The 24,599-nt window shown below is 46.2% G+C and overlaps 1 protein-coding gene across 4 annotated transcripts in view; it reads left to right on the forward strand.

The window, feature by feature from the left end:
* The window catches only part of RAB11FIP3 (RAB11 family interacting protein 3), a 170,477-nt gene that overhangs the window by 79,309 nt on the left and 66,569 nt on the right, over window positions 1-24,599 (forward strand). For all 4 annotated transcript variants that reach the window (XM_065412276.1, XM_065412277.1, XM_065412278.1 and 1 more), the window contains exon 3: window positions 9,841-9,932. In XM_065412276.1, coding sequence (XP_065268348.1) covers window positions 9,841-9,932 — 92 coding nt within the window. The remainder of the gene's footprint in view (window positions 1-9,840; window positions 9,933-24,599) is intronic.

Raw genomic sequence — 24,599 nt, forward strand, 5'->3', positions numbered from 1 at the left:
CTTTTTTCTAACCTCGCACTCCTCCAAACTCCTCTCCATGGCTTCCTGCTCCTTGATCTCCCCTTTCTCCTCACCATATTCCAGGTTGACTACCCCATTCACAGTTCTCCCGCTCTGTAGCACTTCCCCCACACCCTCCAAATGCCTTCATCCTTCTTGCAGTGCATGTGGTGCAGGCTGAGAGGCTTGGGACTTCTCACACAGCAGCACTGTGTAACTCCCACAAGCTCCCACTTACTGGGTACTACCGTGATCGGGGTTAGGGTGACCAGACGTCCCGATATTTTGGTGTCTGTCCCGCGTCCCGACCGATCTTCGAGCGGGACGCATTTTGTCCCGATATCCGCCGGCAGCACTTTTTTGTTTGTTTGGTTGTTTTTTTTTTGCTCAGCCAGCGGGCACCTCCCCCCCCACCCCCATGTGTCCCGATATTTTCTTCCCCTCATCTGGTCACCCTAATCGGGGGGGAGCAATTCTCCAAAGCTGGGGAGAGGTCAAGCGACTCCTTCATCTGCTCCTGGCTCCTGTTGCGGGACTCGCAGGAAGCCAAGAGCAGAAGTGCCAATGGTAACAGGCGCACAGTGTGTGTGTGTGTGTGTGTGAGAGAGAGAGAGAGAGAGAGGGTTACTCCTAGCCCTTGTATGCTTAAGAATTGAGTCCAGCTTGAAGCTGTAGAAACGTAGAAAGAACCGCAGTGCTGCCCACCTTGTGGGATCCGAAGCTGCTGTTGATATAAAGAAATGGGAGGGGGGAGTTTGGAAAGGGTGGAAGACTTTTCCCTTACCCCTTCTAGCCCCTAGTCAGTGCCACCTATTTATACCTGGAGAAGGCACTGCAAAGTGAAGGTCTCCCCTTGCTGAAGTAGGAATCCGTTTTATAAAGGACATGCTGTCCCTGAAGCAGGAGGACTATTAGGCCAGTGCTAATTCTGTCCTGCAATTAAGAATGGATGGCTATTTGGAACTAAAATTAAAGGCATGTGGTGCAGCGATGCCTCTGGAAATACCAATCCAGCTATCTTGTATCTTTTTAACCTAAAAAATCCAACTAATGGCTTGCCCCTCTGTGGAGGGGCTGCTTGTTCAGATATGTTCTGCTCTCTTGGACAGATTCATAGTCCTTAGCTATTGCTGACCCTGACAGTTTCTGGTGTTTACTACATATTTTGACCACCTTGTTTTTAAAACCCTCTGCTTTTAATAGGTTAGTCTCCTAAACGTCAGTCCATCATTTCTTTGGTGCGGAGTTGCTGTCTAAATTAAACTATACTTCAGTCTTTCTTTCTGAGGTTCACGTTAAGATTCCTCCCATCCTCTTGTCCCCTGTCCCACCCCACCCCAAACTCTTTTACAAGGTCTCTAGGTCTCTTTCCTGGTCTCTTCTCTACACTTACAGTTCATGCAAGTTCCCAGCCTCTTTACCTGACATTGAATAATTCAAGTTCTCTACGTAATCCTTACTGTTCAAATCATTGCTGGCTTACTAGCTCCAGGTACAGTATGTGTTGTCAACTCACTTACACACTTTTGGAAAGGATCTATTTTTCTAGGTCATTCTGAAGTGAAGTAGACACAATTGGCTCTGCTAGTGACCTGCCTGTTACAGCCCTCGCTGCTCTCCAGTATGGAGTGTTCTCCTCCTTCTGTTGAAACCCTCTGCGGTGTGTCCCTAAGCCAGTTTTTAATTTATTTCAGGAGCCATCTCTGCTCATGACTTCCTGTATTCTAGCTCCACATTTTGCTTTGTAGTATAACTCAAGCCTTTCAGGAAATACTTCTGCTTTCACAACGCCCTTTATTAACACTTATCCTGACTTCATCCCAGTGAATTAGCTCCCATTTGACAAATGGAGAAACTGACGCACAGAGAGCTTCAATGACTTGTCCAAAGCCACAGGCCTCACTGTCAGAGCTGTGGCTAGAACTCGGGGAGGTCCTACCTCCCCCGCTCTGTACAGTACAGTAGCCCATCCTGCTCCCTCTGTGACTGTCCGTACTAGACTCGTGGGGGGAGTTTCTCACCATTCTAGTACCAGCTCTGCCAGTGGCAGTGCTGTTTATAACTTGTACTGCTGTAGTGTCTAGGAGCCCCAGTCATGGAGCAGGACCCCATTGTGCTGGGCGCTGTATAAACCCAGAACAAAGAGAAGCTCTAGCCCGAAGGAGCTTACAATTGAAGGGTAAGAGGAGACACAACAGGGGAATACAGACAGGCAGGGGAGCACAAGGAACCAATGAGATAATATAGGTCAGCGTGGTAGGCAGTGATCTCTCTGCACCATCTGCCTAACCATTGTCAAGTGTGTTTATAGGCATCATAGCAAGGAGCATGGTAGGAAGGGATTTGAATGAGGACACTGAGGTAGCTTTGCAGATGTTCATGGGGAACCCCCACTCTGAACGCAGGGCATTATGGGAGAAAGTGTAAAGGTGATTGTTTGACTATTTAACAATGGCTGATCAGAAGCGAGTCGCATCTCGATAGTGTATGAGAGGTGATAGGCAGTGGAGGGCCTTGAACATGAAGGCCAGTAGCTTATGTTGGACGTGACAGAGAAAAAGGAGCTAGTGGAGGTGACGCAAAGAGAGGGGTGACGTACTCAAATCGAGAAGCTAGAGAGATTATCGTTGCAGTGGCATTTTGAATGGATACAAGCAGGGCAAGATGGGATTTGTGAAAGCCAGCGAAGAACATGTTGCTGTAACTGATATGTGAGATGTCGAGTCTGGATGAAATAGGAAAGGCTGTATCTGGGGGATGTTAGGCAGAAAGAAGTGGCAAGATTTAGACACAGCCTGCATATAGTGATCTAATGAGGGCAGAGTTGAAGATGACACCCAGGGCTCTGAGTGACAATGATTGTGGTGTTGTCCACAGTGATCGGGAGAGGCAGGGAATGGGGGGGTGAGGTGGGGGTTGAGCAGAGTAGGAGGTCTGTTTTGCCACGTTGAGCTTCAACTGGCATCTGGATGTCCATGAGGAGATGACCCAGAGACAGGCTGGGATGTAGTTTGGACAGAAGTCTGGAGTAGAGGTAGATCTGCGAGTGACTGGCATAGAGATGAGAGTTGAATTTATGTCCGTGGATGAAATTACCCACAGCCAAGGTATAGGAGAAGAAGAGAAGGTGACCAAGGACGAAGCAGAGAAAGTTGGAGTGGGAATGGGGAGCCTGTGAGCGACATGCAGAAGGAGCGATTGGGGAGGTAGGAGGAGAATCAGGAGACGACAGTCACGGAAGCCAAATGAGGATGAGCAGACGAAAGGTATGGTAGATGGCATCGAAGGCAGCCGACCGGTTGAGGAGGAAAAGGGTGGGGCACTGGTTCTGAGCTTTGACCAAGAGGTCAGGAGAGACTTTGGTGAGAGCGGTTTCATTGGGACGCTAGGAGTGAAAGTCAGATTGGAGGAGGCCTGGGATGGAATTGAAAGAGGAGAACTCCAGACGGCATGTTCAGTGAACTCTGAAACTAATGGGAGAAGGGGCGGTGGATGGAGGGGCAAGTGGAGTCAAGGCACCTCCTATAAATCAGAGAGATTAAAGCATGTTTGTACTGGGGGGGGGGGGGAAGAGCCAGAGGAGAGCAAGAGGGGATGAGAGTGGGTGTGAGGGAGATCAGAGATGGGATGGAGTCACTTGGCCATGTGGAAGGTTAGTGGAGAGCAGATGAGAAAGGACAGGGAGGAGGTGAGAGTTTGCATGGGTGTCCCTGGTGTCATAGTCGACCGTGTGTAAATCCTGGTTAATGCCAGTGCCCTTTCTACACTAATACTCCCACCGTTGCTGCTGCTGCTAGTGAAGATGTGCTGCTGGTTGCGATAGTGGGAGCATTTCAGAAACAATTCTAGCCTAGGCAAGGTCTTCTATACCGTGCTGACTTCATGCATGAGTTTGTACGTACGTGTGAAGGTGGTGTTCATGGGTCTGGAGCACCTAATAATCAGCTAGGTAGTTCTTTTGTTTTTCTTATTTGGACAGGAATTTGAAAGCTTAATGCAGCCTATTGTGTTGGAGGACAGGCAGGGGAGATCTCCATAGCAACCCTTAGTATACACAAAGCGCCATATGGGGGGGGAGGTTGGGGAAAGAACCTGCCATAAGAGGAAAGATAATGTGTTGAGTAGAAAACTCGCCCATGGTGTTCACTGGTTTTTTTTGTCTTCATTGTCTGCTTTCTGCAGCTAGTGGAGAAAGGAGCCCTGAGTTGGAGGGATGTGGAAACAAACCTGACTCCTAGCGATTGCTCCTGTAGAAGGGAGCGATGGCAAGTATGCGATCAGCTGTTGAGAAACCTATACATTTTTTTTCTTACAAAGCTCTTTTTAGTGGTGCTACATTTTCAAAGCACAAATCACAGAAAGAATAGAATATCTGACTGTTCAGAGAGACCTCTCCAGCATAACCAAGTCACAAACAGATGGGGCAACTTGCATCCATATTCTCCACAAAATTAAATAAGATCTAGTGTGTTGGACACTGTCCCTTCATGTAACTGAGCAAGCACAAAGGGTAGGATCAGACAGCATTAGAGCTAACTGGAATGATGACAGAGGGTGAGTGTAGCAGAGATTTTGTTTATTTTAATTGTGCACGGTTCCCATCAACAACTCGAGATGTGCATATATAACATCAGACTCTCTTAATCCAGCTAAAAGCCCGCCCCCGCCCCAACCTAAAACCCTCCTATTTCAGCCTACCCCCTCAGAAAGGACCTGAATAAGTAGTTTTGCCTTGAAGCATGCATGGAGGGCCAGTAGGTGCTTAGACTGGGGAGAGGAGTACATTTGAATCAAGAGCTGAGGCTTTGTTTACTCTAGACTTGTAATTTTTCCCCCCTCTACTGCTAGCAGCAGTCGGAGCAGTATTGTAGACCAGACTTCAGTATTTCAGCCACCATGTTGCCTGACCCAGCTTAGAGCAATTCTAGATGATACAGTGGTAAAAGTCCTGGCAGCCACCCACTTCCCAGCCACTTGGCACAGGTCTGGTCGCTGTAAGCTCAGCACTCCGTATATTGTTAACTCTCTTGATACCCACGTAGAGATGAGGCTCTGAAGTCATAAAGGGCTTTTAGAAATTGAAACTTTCACCGGGAATTGCACCTGGAAACTAACTGGAAGTCAGCACAGTCTGTGGAGCACGGGTGCAATGTGCAGTCTGTGCAGACCACCACTAAATGGGCCACTGTATTCTGCTCTAGCTGCAGCTTCCAAATACTCTTCAAATCTAGCCTGAGTTAGAACATGTTGCAATAATCCAGAGGCATGAATTATAAAGTCCACATCTGATGATATCTCTCCTCATCCACCTAGAGATGTCAATATTAATAGTATATTTTAGAAGGGCTGCTCGCTCACTCCTCCACAAAGATCAGCCTTCTCCCCGCTCATCTTTGAGACTCTCTCAGGTCACTGTCTCTGTCTTTGCCTCAAAAAGAACAGGAGTACTTGTGGCACCTTAGAGACTAACAAATTTATTAGAGCATAAGCTTTCGTGGGCTACAGCCCACTTCTTCGGATGCATATAGAATGGAACATATATTGAGGAGATATATATACACACATACAGAGAGCATGAACAGGTGGGAGTTGTCTTACCAACTCTGAGAGGCCAATTAAGTAAGAGGGGAAAAAAAAACTTTTGACGTGATAATCAAGATAGCCCAGTACAGACAGTTTGATAAGAAGTGTGAGAATACTTACAAGGGGAGATAGATACAATGTTTATAATGGCTCAGCCATTCCCAGTCCTTATTCAATCCTAAATTGATTGTATCTAGTTTGCATATCAATTCCAGCTCAGCAGTCTCTCGTTGGAGTCTGGTTTTTGAAGCTTTTCTGTTGTAAAATAGCCACCCGCAAGTCTGTCATTGAATGACCAGACAGGTTAAAGTGTTCTCCCACTGGTTTTTGAGTATTATGATTCCTGATGTCAGATTTGTGTCCATAAATTCTTTTGCGTAGAGACTGTCTGGTTTGGCCAATGTACATGGCAGAGGGGCATTGCTGGCACATGATGGCATATATCACATTGGTAGATGTGCAGGTGAACGAGCCCCTGATGGTATGGCTGATGTGATTAGGTCCTATGATAATGTCACTTGAATAGATATGTGGACAGAGTTGGCATTGGGCTTTGTTGCAAGGGTAGGTTCCTGGGTCAGTGTTTTTGTTCAGTGATGTGTGGTTGCTGGTGAGTATTTGCTTTAGGTTGGGGGGTTGTCTGTAAGCGAGGACAGGTCTGTCTCCCAAACATTGAATCTATCTCCCCTTGTAAGTATTCTCACACTTCTTATCAAACTGTCTGTACTGGGCTATCTTGATTATCACTTCAAAAGTTTTTTTTCCCCTCTTACTTAATTGGCCTCTCAGAGTTGGTAAGACAACTCCCACCTGTTCATGCTCTCTGTATGTGTGTATATATAGCTCCTCAATATATGTTCCATTCTATATACATCCGAAGAAGTGGGCTGTAGCCCACGAAAGCTTATGCTCTAATAAATTTGTTAGTCTCTAAGGTGCCACAAGTACTCCTGTTCTTTTTGCAGATACAGACTAACACGGCTGCTACTCTGAAACCTGTCTCTGCTTCGTGTGGTTGGGAATGAGAACACTTTCCTTGGGTTTTCGCAGCTGTAGAAGTCAGGAGCCCACGTTGTCTTTTTCAAAATTTGAAATCCTAGAATGATGGAAAGTTGAGATGGAAGAGCTCTGGGTTATGTGCCCACCCCTGCCAGTTCAGGATTGTTCCTTGCTACTGGAGATTCTCAAGTGCTTTGTCCAGCATCGTTTAAAGCAAAGCTGCATATAGAGCCGAGTAACTAAAATCAGAGAGAGAAACTATCTCTGATAGGAAAAGGTTTTGAATTTTTAAATAACATTGGGACTAAAAATGGGGTAAAGAAAACTCGGTCTTCAAGTGCCTTTTTACATGACCACTTTATTTGCATAGGAGGAGGAACGCTGGCTGGTTGTCTCACTATTAGTATACTGACTAGCTCTGGCTGAGTATGTGACAATCTCTTTGATTACAAAGCAGAATCAAAAGACTATAACTGCTGGCAAAAGAGAAGTTGGCCTGTGCCGCTCCAAGAGATATTAGACGTAAATTACACACAGGAGCACCTTTTCATCGGTTGAAGGAATGACCCTGCCACGCTCGTACAGTAGAGTACATAATCAGACACCACTTGCTAAAGAACATGTTCAATCTTGTTCCTCACTGTGATTTATGGTGTCGCCACTGAAAGCCACACATCCAGGTTAAGGGAGGACTGCTTTGTCAGAATGCCATGTGTTGCAGGCTTCCTCTAAATTACATAGCTTTACAGTCCATAGACATAAGATGAGGGTATCCATCAAGCCAGAGGTTAGTTATATAGTAGTTAACTCCTAGAGCCTGGATTCGGGGTGTGTGTGTGTTATTATGTTCCATTTTTACTGGCCTACTGAAAGGGCAACATTGATGGGTTTTAGGGAAGGTTACTGCAACTCTTAGCTTTGGGTGAGTTAGGGAGAGTAAAAAGGGGGTGGGAGGAGATAGGTGTGAAGGCAGGGTTACCAGATGTCTGGGTTTTCCCGGACAGAGCCTTTTTTTTTTTTTTTGATCCTCTGTCCAGGCGGATTTTTCAAATATCAGGCAATGTCTGGGATTTTTATAGAACAGTCTTTGCAGCTCAGAAAGAGCCCTGATTGGTCTACTTCCTGATTAGTCCCTCCCTACCTCTGCAGCTGATTGGTCCATCCTCCTGCAGCCACAGCTGCTGGATCCTGCCCACCCAGCCCCCAGCCCTGGGGAGGAGGTCCTGCAGGGAGTTGCTAACTTACGGCTGTCACTGCATCCTGGGCTTGTACCAGCTGCCCTGCCACCATGACAGGGAGCAACACTGCCCCCCATCTCCAGTGAGCACTGCCGTTGCAGGTATCCCCTCCAGCCCCCTCCGCCCCCCATACCTCTCCCACTGCACACACCTCTCCAGCTCTTCCCTGCACCCCCACCCCTCCGGCAGTGTCCTCTTTTTGGGAACCTGAAATATGGTAACCCTAGAAGGAGATCTGGAGTCATGGAATAATCAGGCCTATTTTTAAGAGATGTTTGCTCCTATTTTTAAAATTAAAAAAACCCACTTTGAAAGAGGGGATTAAGTAAATGTACACTTCCTTTGTAGTGAGTACAGCAAGCTAGTTAAACCAGGTATGCACGTTTCAGCCCAGTCTCCCCACCCCTGGGCCACTGAGTTCCTGCTGCTAGTCAAGTTTCTGTGCATCACAGTTAATGCTGACACACTCCTTGGTTTTGCTGCTCTCAAAGGACCTGTTGATGATAGCAGTGAAGTATTCTTGTAAACATTGCTTGGTGGTGGCACTTGTGCGAGGACACTTTTTTTCTTCACCCTTAGGGTAAAAGCACTTTTCCCCAGGCTTTTCAAATTGCAGAACAATTTGCAGACATAGAACGGACTGAAAGCAGCTTGTTTAGGTGGTGATTATTTGTGTTACAGTAGTGCCTAGAAGCCCCAATAGAGATTGGGACAGTCTCTGTCCTGAAGAGTTTTCACTCTAAATAGCCAAGTCAATGGATGGGAAGGGAAATGGAAAAGGGGCTGGGGAAGAGTAATTTGATCATGCTTACTTGCTGTGTGACAGAGCTGGACTCCCAGTCCAATGTTCTGTACAAATAATAATAATAGACCATACTGCCTCCTACTCTTAATAACAAGTCAAATCTATTGATAGCAAAAGCTATTTATTAACATTTTCTGGATAGATGTTGAACTTATGCACACACACATTTTCCACTCCATGCATCTGATGAAGTAGGTATTCACCCACGAAAGCTTATGCTCCAATACGTCTGTTAGTCTATAAGGTGCCACAGGACTCTTTGTCGCTTTGTACATGATTGGAGAGCTTCTCTAAAACACTATTGTCCATAGTGATTCCTTGCCCTGGTTAATGTCATCCAAGTTAAACAGCTTTGATATGTGTAAATTCAAGAGATGTGATCCTGCTCCCACCATTTAATTTGAGCCGACGGGATTGGGTATCTTACTTTAACCCAGTGTTTCTCAACCTGTGGGAGGAGTCCTAGGTATGGCTCAGGGGTGGGGAGGACTTGTGCAGAAGGGAGCATTGGGGCTGAGAAAAATTCTATGATCTCAGATTGACTCTAATGTCAAGATGCTTGTGTTTTGGGTAAAGTGGCTCAAGTAAAGCCCCTTGAAAGCCACCCTCTGTCCCTGCCCTTCTGTCTTGGTGGCTCCTGATGGAGCTGCAGGCTCAGCAGCAGCCTGTTCTCTTCACCAGTCCGATGGCAGTCAGGTCAGTCTTGTGTCGAACTGATGGATTCCCCCGCCCCCAGCAGCATGTAGCCTTCTGCTGAGTAGGAGAATGGGGAAGTGGGAAGAGGTGGCATTGCTGGGGAGAACAGTGAAAAAAGCTAGTGACCAACAATACCACAGAAGAATAAAGAGTGAAGAAAGAACACACAGAAAAGGAGAGATGGCAGCAATTGTGCCATGGTATGTTGGGGGGAGACAGGAACCCAGATCCCAATCACCTTCAAGGTGCGGAGGGACACCAAGGACCTAATGTTAGGAAGCACTTTTTAACTGGATTAATCCTGTGACTTTGGCTGCTCTCAAACTGGAATCTTTAATAATAATTAAAAATTCTGCCTCATAAAAATCCCCCTCTGTTGAAAAGTAAGTCCTCTCTCAAGTCTGCCCTGCAACTACCGGCTCTCGCAGGGACATGCTCTTCATTTTGGGGTTCAAATCCACTTCTGATCTCTTTCCTCCCCACTAGTAACAGCTGACTTTTTCTTTTCTGTGCTTTCAGATTCTGACAGCCAGTTGTATGAGATGGGGTATACCCATGAGGAGGAACCTTCTGTCTGTCCTGATGAGTTTGATGACTTCGTCACGTTTGAGGCAAGTATAAGTAAGCTAAATAAGGGCATGAAAACTGGGTGTGTGTAGGCTGGGACTTGCAATACATAGGCAGTCTGCCTTGTGGAGGTGCTGAGCCCTCACAGCTGCTGTTAACTTCAGTGGGGGTGGTGCTCAGAATCTCTGAAAGCTGGTGATGTGTTGAACACAAGCACTGTTCTTGATAGAAAACAGCACTTGCGTAAAAAGTCTGATAGCATCCCTTTGCCTTACCCTTGTATTAGAATCAGTATTTCTGCTTGCCAGACGTTGCTGCATGTTGCTTTGGTGCTCAGAGTTGATGATAGCATTGAACGTTCATAAGGTTTTTCCATCTCTGGACACAAGCTGCCAGTGTGTGTTGTGTTCCTTGTGGGAGTGATGCCCCTTGTGGCAAAAGAATGTTAGCAGCATGGCAAAGATACGTTGCTGTGGTTGCATTAGTTTTGCCACTGGGGGTTGTGGCAACAGAGAGCATGAACCCAGTTCCAGGAAGTACTTACTATAAATACGCCCATCATGAGCCTGTCTCTCTGCTCCAATCTCTTGGAGGCTGTTTCTAAACAGAAGGACGACACAGAATATTTCAGATGTCATCATTCATTGCTGTGCTGTCAGCTAAAGGCAGAGCAAAGGGCAGTGTGATTTCCCCCCCCCACCCCCTTTTATTTTTGTTGTTGACATGGAATGTTCCATTTCAAAAAGCAAATGATGCCCTTCCCCCGTTGGCCCTCCATACTGGGAAGGATTAGGCCATTCAATTTGTCTCTTGCTGTTTGCTCTCCTCCTCTGTAAATGAGGCTGCTGTTACCAGGACATGCCTGTCAGCTTTAATTGTGGGCTTTTTGTTCTTCCCCAGTTGGCGGGTGCACTGCGTGCCTTCCAGACAGCAGCAGCAGGAGGGCCACCATAATTACCCTCTGAGCAAACACTCTCCTGCTTCCATGAAGGCCCAGCTCACTGGGCTGTTTAATTGTTTTTCCAATTTTTTTTAAATGTTTCCCAATATAATTCAGTATTTCTCTCAAAGCCTTGCGATGGCACCCCCTATATAAGGTGTCTGTGCTTGCTCACTTGCCTACCAGACTGCCCAAGCCTTTAACAGTCCAAAATGGGAGACTCCAGGCTTTGCAATATTGAGACTCCACTGGATAGGCCAGGGTCTCAGGGCTGCTGTGTGTTTACATAGAAATATGCCTACTATTGCTTGATCACAAATAAATATACAGCCCAGAATGCATTTTCTTGGTCTTGTATTTTCTTCGATAGAGGGCTAGGTGCTGTTCTCTTGAGTTCCCTGGCAATACACCTGACACTGATCAGCTTTGTTCTGCCCTTTGTCATTAAAAAGCAACCACTGGCTGCCCTGTACTTTCAAGACAGTAAGTTCTATATGGCTTTCACGTGTCACTTTGAAGACCCTGGTTAGTATAAAGTAAAATCATAATAAACCATTCCTATTTTTAAACCTCTGCTTCTTCCACTTCAGGGGCATTTATTGAAATAGCTTGTTGGCTGGTTCCCACTTTTCACCAAAACCACGAATACTTGCTCTCCAACCTTGGAGGAATCACTTCTGTTTCCCCATCTGTAGAAAGGGAACAATACCAGGGGCTTGATTAATGTGTGAGCCTTAAGTTCTTCCATTGGGAGGCTTTCTTTAAGTGTAAAGTTATTTATTTGGAGTCTGGCTCTTTATGTGCAAAATGCCCTCATTGTCTTGCCTTATACTCTGTGCAGGAGAAGATACAAGTGTACGCTTCACCATTTTGCTTGCTCTCTTGGGTATTTGAATAAACCTCACAAATACCATTGCTGTTTTTAGCAAGGTGGCTGCAGCCTTTTGACTTAGAAACCCCAATTTATACTTGGAGGGACAGGGTAGGAAATGCATTTTCTCAAATTCCTCTTCCAGTTTGTTCAGCATCACAAATGCTTCTTACCTCTGCTGACTGGGCTAAGCTAAATGGGAGTTGCAGCTGCTGCTAACCTTTTCTGTGCTAATAGCCAGCTAGAGGCTTTAAATGTTCACTCCCTGGATTTGACTGATGGCTCCATTGCACTCATACAGTTAATGATCTTCGCTTTCTCACTCTACGGAGCTACTGCGAGCCATTGTGGGGGTGAGCCTGTCTTTAAAGGGAAGGGAAATTAGAGCAAGGGCACTTCCTAGTGGCTGTGTGGGAATGTTGCAATTAACCTGTTATTCTGGGAACAAGGCCATACTGAGAAGTTCAGAGTCACTTACTTGTCAGAATAAAAACATAAATAGAAGGAAAATGAACGGCAAACCTGCAGCTTGCTTTTTAAAACTGAGAATCCATTTTTGGGGAATTGTATTTGGGGTAGCTTTCAGCTGATATCCAGCCCAATGTGTTTTTGAATGTGCTTGGTAAAATCACCATAGTTGTCTGACACATGACCTGAAATAATTTACAGTCTATAAGGATTTCACAGAGCCTCTGCAAATGAGAGCATGATAGAAAGATATTGCTCAGTCTTGCAAGTGTAAAAATACACGAGTGTCTCGTGTTTTTTTTTTTTTTCTTTTTTCTTTTTTCTTTTTTTTCTTTTCCCTTTTAATATAGCTGATCAACAGGCCCCTGGTGTGTGGCATCTTATTCTGCGCATCCTGCAGTGCTGTACCAGGGAAAGCTTGGACTGTTTAGAGGAGAAACTAGGGAAAAAGTAAATGAGGAGTGCTGGCACAAACGAATGTGCTGTGAGCTTTCTTTGATGTTACCTGTAAGCACTGTGCTGTTCTGCTAGTCTGAGCTAGGAACTGTGGATTTACATCCTGTAGTTGTATAGAGGACATGCCCTAGAGAATTTCTAAGGCAGTATAAAACAGACAGACATAATCAAAAGCCTCTTTCAGGATGATCCAGATGATAAGAGGGAAGAAAAGGAAAAAGGACACAAATTTTCAAAAGTCCAGACATTTCCCTTAGGCATACCAACACTGGTGATCCAGTGAAAAGTACCTTGTTTCAGGCTCCTGTTGGAATTTCCCTGCGTATGTGTTTGCAGCAATCAAACAACTTCGCAGCCTTTTTTTTTTTTTTTTTTTTTTAAACTGGGCAAGGCAATGCAGTTAGAATTGTCATTTAAGATGATGGCTCTTTAGGTTCCCAAACATGTAAATGAGTACATGAGGTTCTAGGCTGTGGATTAGATGAAGGTGAGCACTTTTCAAAATCAGTGATGTCCTTAGGCAGGGCAAAGGGAGATGGGTAACATTTAGCTTCCCTCCTTCTCAGTTGTCAGAGGTCTGGTCTCAGAAGAAATTTCTTACAGGTAGGGTGACCAGACAGCAAATGTGAAAAATCGGGACTGTTCCTATAAAATTGGGACTGGTCACCCTACTTACAGGTGACCTGCAAAGGAATAAAATTTCCCTCTTTTGGTACTCTGACGCACAAAGGAGTCAGGAAAACTCTTTAAAATATATCTTAATCTCTTGCTTATTTTGTACTTCCCTAATTTTACTGGAAGATTTAATGAGCATCACAAAAATGTGGATTGGGCACGCTCCCTGCCCTTAGACGAAGGGGAAGAAGTACTGAGTCCTTAAAAAAAGATCTTTATTCCCAAATGTTTGGGTTAAATAGGTGTAAATAAAAGTTGTAAATAGTCTGAATAAAAACTCCTTCCCTTTTTGTTAATAAGGTTGTTCTTCTATACACTTGTGATATCATCATTCTCCTAGTTCTTCCTCTATGTGTAAGCGGGGGAATGATTCCGCTATTGTGGGGAACTTTCCTGGCTTATACACTACCCCGGTGAAGTGGGCTAGCGAAAGGATCTGAGTCCTCACTCCCACTTCCTTTACCCAGAGGCCTGCCTGACCTTGAGGGCTCTCCTGTGTGGCAGAGTCCTTGTAACCCCAACAAGGCTGGGCCCAGGATTCCTGGGGAGCTGGACTCCCAACCTTGGCATGGTCACTTAGGGCAGGGGTGGGCAAACTACGGCCTGGGGGCCGCATCCAGCCTTCAGATGCTTTAATCCAGCCCTCGAGCTCCCGCCGGGGAGCAGAGTCCGGGGCTTGCCCCACTCCGGTGCTCCAGCCAGGAAGCAGGGTCAGGGGTTGGCCCCGCTCCATGTGGCTCCCAGAAGCAGCGGCATGTCCCCCCTCTGGCTCCTCTGAGTAGGGACGGCTAGGGGGCTTCGCACGCTGCCCCTGCCCGCAGCTTCCATTGGCCGAGAACCGTGAGCATTCATGGCCCACCATACAATTTCCATACCCAGATGTGGCCCGCAGGCCAAAAAGTTTGCCCACCCCTGGGCTAGGGTGTCCCCACTGCGGGGTGGTCTCTCTGCACTGGATGCTTCCCTGACCCACTGATCATTACATACAGTTCAAAGCAAATACAATTTATTAAACTGCAATCAATTAAAAAAAATAAGGGAAAATGGGAAAGGTTAAAAGAAAACATATAACCCTGCTCTGTGGCACGGGGGCATCACAACCAGCATCTCTGGAATGTAAGAGACGTTCAGTCTGTTCCTCACAAGTCCCAGGCCTCCTTCTCAGGCCCTGGCTGTGCTGCAGGGATGTTGCGGGTCGGACGCTTGCTCTGGCAGTGGCCACACAGTCTCAGGCTCTAGGTGGCAGGACCCTTCTTCCCAGCATTGCCCCCTCCCCGTCGGGGTTACGATCCCCCTCCAAGTCTGGCCTGCAAGGCCTCTTGGCTGGGGGTGTCTCCTTGCACTGGGCCCGCTGCCCAGGGTCCCCCTCACTCTCCCCAGTTGCTCACCGCACTCTGCTCCGGACTGCTCCAGCCCCAGCTCCAGCTCCGCTCTGCCTCAGCACAGCTGCTGCTGCTGCTCTGCCTCCAGCTCCCTGGGCTGCTTCTCTGGCCCCCCTGGCTCTGGTTGCTGCAGCTCTCCTCCCAAACAGGTCTGCTCTGTGTGCTGCTTCTATGACTCTGCTCCCAGCTCTGACCTGCTTCCTGGGCTGCTTTTCTGGCCCCTCTGGCTGGCACGGCCCTGCTCCCCAGCTCAGCTTGGGCCTCTGCTTTCTCTTTAGCTCGGCCCCACTCTGTCTGACCCAGGCAATTACAGCTCACACCGAGGACAGGACTGGCCTGCCCGCCCTGTCAATGAGGCTGACCTGGAGCATTGGCCTCTCCGCATTGTTCCTGGGGACTGTCAGTGTCAGGGTCCTGATTTCCCATTGGCCCTTCCCCTTTCTTTTAGTACTGAGAGCTAGCCAACCAAAACAACCCCACTGAATCTTTACATATGGTAGGCAAGACTTGAATCTGTAACAGGGGTGGGCAAACTTTTTGGCCCGAGGGCCACATCTGGGTATGGAAATTGTATGGCGGGCCATGAATGCTCATGAAATTGGGGGTTGGGGTATGTGGAGGGGGTGAGTGCTCCAGCAGGGGGTGCGGGCTCTGGGGTGGGGCCAGAAATGAGTTCAGGGTGCAGGAGGGGGCTCTGGGCTGGGGCAGGGGGCTGGGGGGGGGGGTGAGAGCTCCAGTTGGGGTGCGTGCTCTGGGGTGGGGTTGGGGGTGCAGGAGGATGCTCCAGGCTGGGACCGAGGGGTTTGGAGGGTGGGAGAGGGACAGGAGTACAGGCTCCAGGCATCGATTACCTCAAGCAGCTCCCAGAAGCAGCGGAATGTCCCCTCTCCGGCTCCTACACAGAGGCATGGCCATGTGGCTCTGCATGTTGCCCCATCCACAGGCGCTGCCCCTTCAGCTCCCATTGGCCATGGTTCCTGGCCAATGGGAGCTGCGGGGGCCGTGCTTGGGGCGGGGACAGCGTGCGGAGCCCCCTGGCTGCCCCTACGCGTAGGAACCAGAGGGGGGACATGCCACTGCTTCTGGGAGCCACCCCTGATCCCGCTTCCTGGCTGGAGCGCCGGAGTGGGGCAAGCCCCGGACCCTGCTCCCCGGCAGATTAGGGCCAGATTAAAACATCTGAAGGGCCGGATGTGGCCCCCGGGCCATAGTTTGCCCACCCCTGATCTGTAATGTTAAAAAGTTGTCTCTTTTTTAAATCTATTTTTGTTGTGGAGGGGAAAGGACCTGTTGGATCTTTTGGGTGCTTTTTTATGTTGCACTGAAAAGGGCCACAGCCTAACTGTTTGCACTTTGCAGGTCACCTTTACAAGGCCAAACGCCCTGTTACAATTTGACCGATTGTGTTGCAATAGTCACAACAATGTGGAGAGAGGCTTGGGTTAGGAAAGTGGATGGGTGGAACGGAGGAGGAGCAAAGAAGGGTAGAAGATAGGGGGGAAATGCAAAGTTTTCATTTCTTATCTAGAGGAGGTTTGATATTTCTGTAACTGTAGCAACCCACACAAATCCTGTTAGATTGCTGGCTGGCAAAGATGCAGAGAAGAGCGTAGCAAAACTGCTTAATCTGCTCCTCGTGACTGGAGATTCAAGCATACCTCTGAACTTTCAAACCTGCCAGTGTGTCACAGACAAAACTGAAATGTGGAACTTATGAGTTTTCTTGCACATCATACACCATAATTGACAAATTATGTTTGAAAAGCCTATTTTAAGAATGTTTTTTCATTGCATGAATTAAATAACCCAACTGAGTAAATAGAAAACTGGAAAAACAAATTCTGTCTTGTGTGGGTGTACGGCTTCCCCACACACATCATCAGCAGGGTTTGAACTCAGGACCTTCAGTTCCGCAGCACAGAGCTCTACTACTTGAGCTAAAAGAATAGTGGTCTTCATGTGAACTGGCCTCCAAAGTGAGACACAGAACACTTTGCCAGTTGGTTACTAGACTGGAGTAGAATATTGGGGTTGACAATTTGTGTATCTTAGTGGGAAGGGTTGTCCAGTGATTAGAGCAGGACATTGGTTGTCAGGATTCTTGGGTTCTATTTCAGGAACGAAGTGTTATCTAGGAATTAGAAAGGATAACCAAGTGCATAGTTTCAGTACGTTCATTCTGAAATGCCAGGTTTCAGAGTAGCAGCCGTGTTAGTCTGTATCCGCAAAAATAACAGGAGTACTTGTGGCACCTTAGAGACTAACAAATTTATTAGAGCATAAGCTTTCGTGGGCTACAACCCACTTCTTCGGATGCATATAGAGTGAACCATATATTGAGGAGATATATATATACACACACATACAGAGAGCATGAACAGGTGGGAGTTGTCTTACCAACTCTGAGAGGCCAATTAAGTAAGAGAAAAAAAACTTTTGAAGTGATAATCAAGATGGTTCAGTACAGACAGTTTGATAAGAAGCAAGTGTGAAAATACTTACAAGGGGAGATAGATTCAATGTTTGTAATGGCTCAGCCATTCCCAATCCCTATTTAGCCCTGAGTTGATTGCGTAAGTCTCTACGCAAAAGAATTAATGGACACAAATCTGACATCAGGAATCATAATACTCAAAAACCAGTGGGAGAACACTTTAACCTGTCTGGCCATTCTTTGACAGACCTGCGGGTGGCTATCTTAAAACAGAAAAACTTCAAAAACAGACTCCAACGAGAGACTGCTGAGCTGGAATTGATATGCAAACTAGACACAATCAACTCAGGGCTAAATAGGGATTGGGAATGGCTGAGCCATTACAAACATTGAATCTATCTCCCCTTGTAAGTATTTTCACACTTGCTTCTTATCAAACTGTCTGTACTGAACCATCTTGATTATCACTTCAAAAGTTTTTTTTCTCTTACTTAATTGGCCTCTCAGAGTTGGTAAGACAACTCCCACCTGTTCATGCTCTCTGTATGTGTGTGTATATATATCTCCTCAATATATGGTTCACTCTATATGCATCCGAAGAAGTGGGTTGTAGCCCACGAAAGCTTATGCTCTAATAAATTTGTTAGTCTCTAAGGTGCCACAAGTACTCCTGTTATTATTCTGAAATGCATTATGGATGAGGCTTGAGCTTGTCATGTTAGACACCTGGGTTCTGCTTCCAGTTCTTCAAAACGTGACCACCTACATTCACTCCATTAACTTCTTAGTAGAATGGTGGGAATGACAGTTGTCTCCTCCCTGCAGTAAGGAAAGTGAAGCAGTCCTCAAAAGTAAGAGCCTTGAAGTGCAAAGAAACATAAAAAGGGCTCTGTGGAAGAGGTGAGTTTGTGACTCAGCCTCTTGGCTCCCGGCCTGTTGTGCCCTGCTTTGCACAAAAGGGCATTTGGAGAATCTTTCTCTTCCCTGCCTCCTGATGGAAGGCTTGCCTGGCTTGGCCGGGTTGTGGAACAGGGAGGCTGAGTCACTTGAAATGACTGCAAAATCAGGGACACTAGGGGTTTGACCCAAGGGGTGGAGAGAGAGTGGGGGAGAGAGTGAGCATGCCCGGCAAGGCTTACTGTATCCTTGCAATACTCAGGTGAGATGGGGAGACAGTGAGTATATTAGCATTTGTAATCTCAGGGATATTTTGATTTGGAAGGAATATGGGAAGATCTAGAGCCCTTTTGGTAGCTACCAAGTAAGGCAGCCAGGGGGAGCAACTAAACTTTCTGTCAACCTGAGATAAGACAGAGGTAATTAGTGTGACCTGTGTTAAATTGCCAAAGGAAAAAATGCTAACCAGAAAGTACAAATGTGCATCGTACTAGAGGTGCTGAGAACTGCATTGGGAGCATTGCCCTCAGCTGGCCAATCAATGCAATGTATTTCAGAGATGATGAAACAGAATAGATGGTTTTAAATGGTTCAAAATTAGAACAGCAAAAAGTCTGTGAGCTCTTTAGTTCCTCTGAATTATTGATCAAAGAAAGTAAGACGCGCTAACTGATGCATGACGTGAAATCTTTTTACAAATAGATGTTGACCCTTCCAACTACTGGCCCTGTGGTTATTTGTATTACCCTAGTGCCTAGGAGCTCTAGTGATGGAGCTGTGTTTACACTGGCATTGGAACAATGCAGACTCAGTTACTATTGAGCCCTGAAAAACCAAGGTCTGTTGGTAATATTTCTTTAGCCCTCATGCTCTCTATCAAAGCACTTCTGTTTGTGAAACCCAGCTGCATTTCAGTCAGATGAAATGGAATAAATGTTTCTTAGCACTGTTAAATTGTTCAGTGCAGACAAGGCCTCGAAGTTCAGGTTAGTAGAAGAAATTTGCAGTGCAACAACGTGGTTGATAATGATTGCTTTCACCAAGCCCTCTAGGCAGCAGAACCTGGTGTATGTTGTGGTTATGCAGACGTCTGAGTGGATGTGTAATTGTATGGTTATGCCAAACTTGTTCTCCAGAATCTAAGTTTTTGTGGGGTGAGGGGGGTGGGGAGAGAAATCTACATCCTTTAAGGTTGCAGAGAAAACCTTCAAAATGTGAACACTGTAATGGTCATGTAGGGCTGCCTGCCTGAGCCTGTATCCAGCCTGTGACAATCACTCAGAGCTGTGAATTCTCCTGTTGACCTGAAGCCTAAAGCCCACCACTTTAAAATGTGATTTAACTATTTCATTGCTGCACACTTTAGCAGAAACATCAAGCTAGTGTCCTCCTTTCATGGCTGGGAATGTGGGGGAAGGGTGCAGTAGCACTTAGTGATTCTAGTTAGGATTGAGGAATTCAAGCCCTTGGTCCCTCCCCCTTCAAATTTGTCATCTTTGGCCCTTTCCCAAAATGGAGAGACAAACTGAGAAGTGTCCCCTTATCAGAATCCAAAGTTTTTACTGCACCCAGGAAACAAAAAATGCCCCTCCTAGGTGCCCAAAGCCTCATCTGCCACTGCCAAGCTGCCCAAAGCTCCTGCTTCTCCGTGACAACCTGTAAGTGTAGATACACATTTAAAATGCCTACATCCGTGGCACTCAAACAGTGAAAAGTTGAGAACCTCATTGCTATTCAGCTTAATTAATAAATAAAACCAAAGAGGTATTGACCGAATGGAGGGGAATGGAACTGTGCAGGGGAAAAGGCTGGGGCAGTGCTGCATAATTCCCGCGTCTCTGCCACTTGTTAAAATAAGATTTGTATTATTTAAATTGCAGTAGCAGCCAAAGGCCCCCAGTAGGATCTGATGCCTCGTTCTGCTGGGTGCTGTACAAATGTGTATATAAAGGTAGTCCTAGCCAGGAGAAGCTTACAACTAAAATTCTGTACATTTTCTGTCCTCTCTGGGCTATACTGCCTAGTGGGAATGGAGAATCAGGAGGGTGCAGATAATTCTTGGAGTCCATGTCTTAGAGAGCCCTGGCCTCATCCTTTAGTGATTTCAAGCTAGTTTTTTAAGTTGTATCGTTTCCTTCCTCCTCCAAATATTGCGCCTTCTGTTCATCCACTGATCCAGCTGCACCCATGCGATTGGTGGTCTCTGCCCTGGGAGAGAGGAGCACAAGCTACTTGGAGATCTAAAAAACTGTTGGGCTATGTAGATTGTTTATAAACCAGGCTGGACAATGGTCAGGATATCCCCTGGCGCAATGCCAATGAGTTAGAGGTTTTAGAGACCCCCGGCCAACTCTGCGCAACTGGAGCTGGGGCTAACCTCTCCACACCTGGTGGAAATCATGCCATTCTCACACTATGAATTTAAAGCACCCATAGCTCTAGTCTGCTTCGTTCAATAAGGTAAATGTATTTTAGGCTGTTTCTCGTAGGAGTAAATTCACAAGATATTACTAGTCCTTCTTTTGCATGAAGTATCAGGGAGTGTTGGTATCCTGGGAGGTGGGAGTCTTATTTGAGAGAGAGAGAATTTGACTGTCTCTCTCTCTTCCTGATCAGTGCTTAGCTCTGCACTTTTTGAATGATTCCAGTAAGCCATTTCCTGTCAGCGAGGCAAAGATTTGAGAGACCTGCCATAGTTATCACCTGCAGTGTGAGAGAGGTTCTATACACGAAGGCTGATGTTGCAAGCAGCGTCTACATCATGTACAGGAATTTGCTTTAAAAATAATGAAATCTGATCACAGAGGCAGTTCAGATATTTATCTAGGAATTCTGCTGGGGCAGAAATTTTCTCTGAGATGTAGTCTCTTCTAACTGTAGGCTTACTTGTCGTCTAAATACTACTGGTGTTGGCAGCAGGGTGGGTTTGTTATAACACTTTAACATCAGAGTATATGGCTATATGAAGGAGTTGGTGTTGTAAGACCCTTTTTTCAAAGAGGTGTTATCCTGAATTACCTTTCGGCTTTTAGACTCAACTTTGATCCTTTTTTAATGTATCTATTTTTTGGGAAATCTTTTCCTTACTTTAGGGCACAGAACTAGAAGTCAGATCTGCAGCTAATCCTGTCTCTACCACAGACTTTAGGAAACCCACTTAGGGTATGTCTAAACTGCAATTAAAAATCCACAGCACCAAGTCTCGGAGCCCAGGCCAGCTGACTCAGGCTAGTGGGGCTCTGGTTGCAGTGCTAAAAATAGCAATGTAGACATTTGGGCTTGGGCTGGAGAACGGCTCTGAGACCCTGTCCCCTTGTGGGGTCTCAGAGCCCAGCTCCAGCCCAGGCCCCAAATGTCTTCAGTGCAACTTTTATAACCCCACAGCCCAAGCTTGCTGACCTGGGCCAGACACAGCCAAGCCATGGATCTTTTATTGCAGTGTAGTTGTATTCTCTATTGCTGTAGTTTGAATTTCCCTAATCTAAGAAGGAGGAACACCACTCCTCTGGCAAGGATAAATTGATGTTTATAAACATGTTGCTCTCTTGCGTGGAAGGCGCTATAACAGTGCAAAGTACTGCACTTTAAATACACCCAGACCTGTCCAAACTTCCTCATTTTACAACGGCTTTTTAACCCCTTGCAGTGGCCATTTTGTTATCCATCGTCTTACATCTCCTTTATCCATGAAGCTAGACTATCTACAATCTACTTAATAAACTAAGGTGACAATATTCAAGGTGTCCTTGGGTGAAATGCCAGTACGGGTATGTCTACACTACCAAAAAACACCTTGGGCCACGAATCCTAGAGCCCAGGTCAACTGACTCGGGCTCATGCTACGGGGGCTAAAAATAATAATAAAAATGCTCCCACTCTGGCTGGAGCGTGGGCTCTGAGACCCATCCCCCTTGCCATGTTTCACGGCCTGGCTCCAGCCCGAATAACAGCGTCGATCCTTTCTATTTTTAGCCCATAGTGCAAGTCCGAGTCAGTTGACCCGAGATCTGAGACTTGCTGCCGAGCGGTGTATGTATCTGGTGTAGACATGCACCTAAGGCCTTGTCTATTTTATGCTTATTGACCAATGGTGGAACAAGCGGAAGGTATAGCATAGATAAAACTTAGGAGGGCTCTGGGTGTTTTCACTATCATGTCCTCTAACCTTGCTCTGAACAAATTGTGACATGTTCGTAAAGTTGTCTGAGCCTTATCCTCACCCCAGCTCCTGCTGGAATTACCTAATGGAGCTGCACTTGTTAGGAATTTATAGGTCTGAAAATCCTAGTCTAGACATAGCCATTGACAGCTAGCTGTCAACCAGCTGTGAAACTCGGATAGTTTCTGATTAAAAAAAAAGTTAGCTGCCCGGGCCCCATGCCCATGGAAATTCCTAGAAGACAATGGCCACTCCAGTTGCCTGGACATTTGGCACCTAGCAACAAATGACCATGGATGGCCCACCCTCCTTAGGAAGCCAACTGGGTATGATCAGCTGGGGAGCGAAGGGCTGGGGAATGGCCAGGTGGGGTTGTTAAGTGTGGGCTGCTGGAGGCAGGAGAGAAGATTCTGGACTGGGCTTAAGGAGGGGTCAGAGGGCTCTGGACTGACCCAAATGGACTGTTATAACTAGGGATGTAAGAGTTCAATCAGTTAACCGGTTAACCGATAAGCTTGATGCTTATCGGTTTCTGTTAATGGTTAAACTCCACCCCGGGTCCTGCTGGGCTGCTGGCCCTGTGTGCCCGGGGTCCTTCACGGCAGCAGCGGGGATCCCCGGATGTGTTGGGATGCCAGGTGGCAGCCGAGACCCCGGGCACACCGTGGGGCTGGCAGCAGCAGGGACCCTGGGCACGCCGCAGGGCCAGCAGCACCCGCCATCCCCCACACCCGTAGTTCACCAGGTAAACATTTAAGCATGTAACCAATAGAATTTTAATTGGTTTCACGGTTACTAGTTTTTAAACGTTATTTACATCCCTAGTTCTAACTTTCTGTTCTCTATGGTAAGTAAGGACTTTCTACGCTGTGTTCCAGACATCTAATAAACCCTCCTGCTTTTACAATGCTGGCTGAGAGTCACTCCAGATCAAGGAAGTTGGTGTGTATTGTTCCCTTTGGGTGTGCAAGTCTCCCACAGGTGTCCAGCTCAGGTGGACTCGCTGCAGGGAGCTGATGGAATGAAGCAGGGGTACTGAAGTTTCCAAGGTTTGGGCCCAATAGGCAGTGAAGCCAAGTGCCTTGCCCCCGTGAAACAGTGTTGTGCAATTTCCACTTTTCAATTTCCTGGCTTTCAGGAAATCTTGTGGATTTTAAAAACAACTACATTGTGCAATTTCCCACCTGAAGAATACTCCATATATTTATAATCTTAATTCCAGTTTAACAAAGGATTTTTGTTTAGTTTATTGTTTAGTTTACTCCCACCACTCCTGACATATGTTGTTGTTTTTACACTGTGGATTTAGACTGTCGATTAATGGTTTCCTAGAGTATTTGTATAATTCCTCTGAAGGTGTATAAATGCTTAATTTTCTCTGGTAGCAACAGTGATTTTGTATCTCTGCAAAAAGAGTTAAAAACAAAGATCCCCAATAGAAAACAAATATCATATATAAAAGAACCTCTCTCTTCATCCCAGCAGAGTGAACAGAAGCCTGTCTTGTTCTAACTGAAGGAAATGTAAATTCCTATTTAATTTTTTTTGTAGTATAAATAATTGCTGAATTTGGAATCTCCTGAGTGGCTGGAGGCTTCTGAAAGATACTTTTTTGTGTTTGGCCAAGTGACTAGCTCTCTGGGTAATGCCAAAGTCCTGTATGCCATCTTCATGTACCTTTGTTCACTCTGCAAAGACAGTAATGGTGAAATCGAGTAAATCATACTTACTTACGTGTCTCATGTTCATAAAGGCTTGCGTAGACATAGAAATTGCACTGACTTAACTAAATCCAGTTTCTAAATTTAATTGTTACATTGATGCAAGCCCTTTGTTTGGATCCTTAAATCAGTTTCAATGGGTAATATAGATTTTTAGTTTTGTTTGTTACAAAATTGCCCAACATAGATGATGATATTCCTTAAAGAAAAAGGAAGGAGGGGAAATAAAGGAAAATAATGGCTTTTAAAAATCTGTGCCTCTTTTTCATAGATGACAGTGCAGCGGGAGTGCTTTGCTGCCTGCCAAAGAGCCCTTGATCTGGGAGTTTGTCAGGGTGTTATCTTGCGCAAAACAGGATGCAAAGAATTTAGAAAACAAACTTCAGACCTTAGGAAACGAGATGGAATTATTATCTTCAACTCTGAATACAATGGATGGGAAGCTAGAAAAGCTGGGTCCCAGTGCACCACTTGGAACAAACCAAGGACGCTGGGAGTAGTTAGCATCAACAAGGCTGCAACTCTGGGTGGGTCAAGCAGCTTGTTTAAGGGAGTGGCCACCTCCACAGAGGTTGGACCTTCAAGAGCTGATGATATTTTTGATGAGCAAGGCAGTGGTAATGGATGCAAAAGTCAGAATCATTTCTGGTGGCAGCTGAGTTAGAGAAAAACTCAGGATTTCCCTGTCATTTCAGAGAGCACTGAGAG

The sequence above is a fragment of the Emys orbicularis genome, chromosome 10 (assembly GCF_028017835.1).
Source record: "Emys orbicularis isolate rEmyOrb1 chromosome 10, rEmyOrb1.hap1, whole genome shotgun sequence".
Lineage (NCBI taxonomy): Eukaryota > Metazoa > Chordata > Testudines > Emydidae > Emys > Emys orbicularis.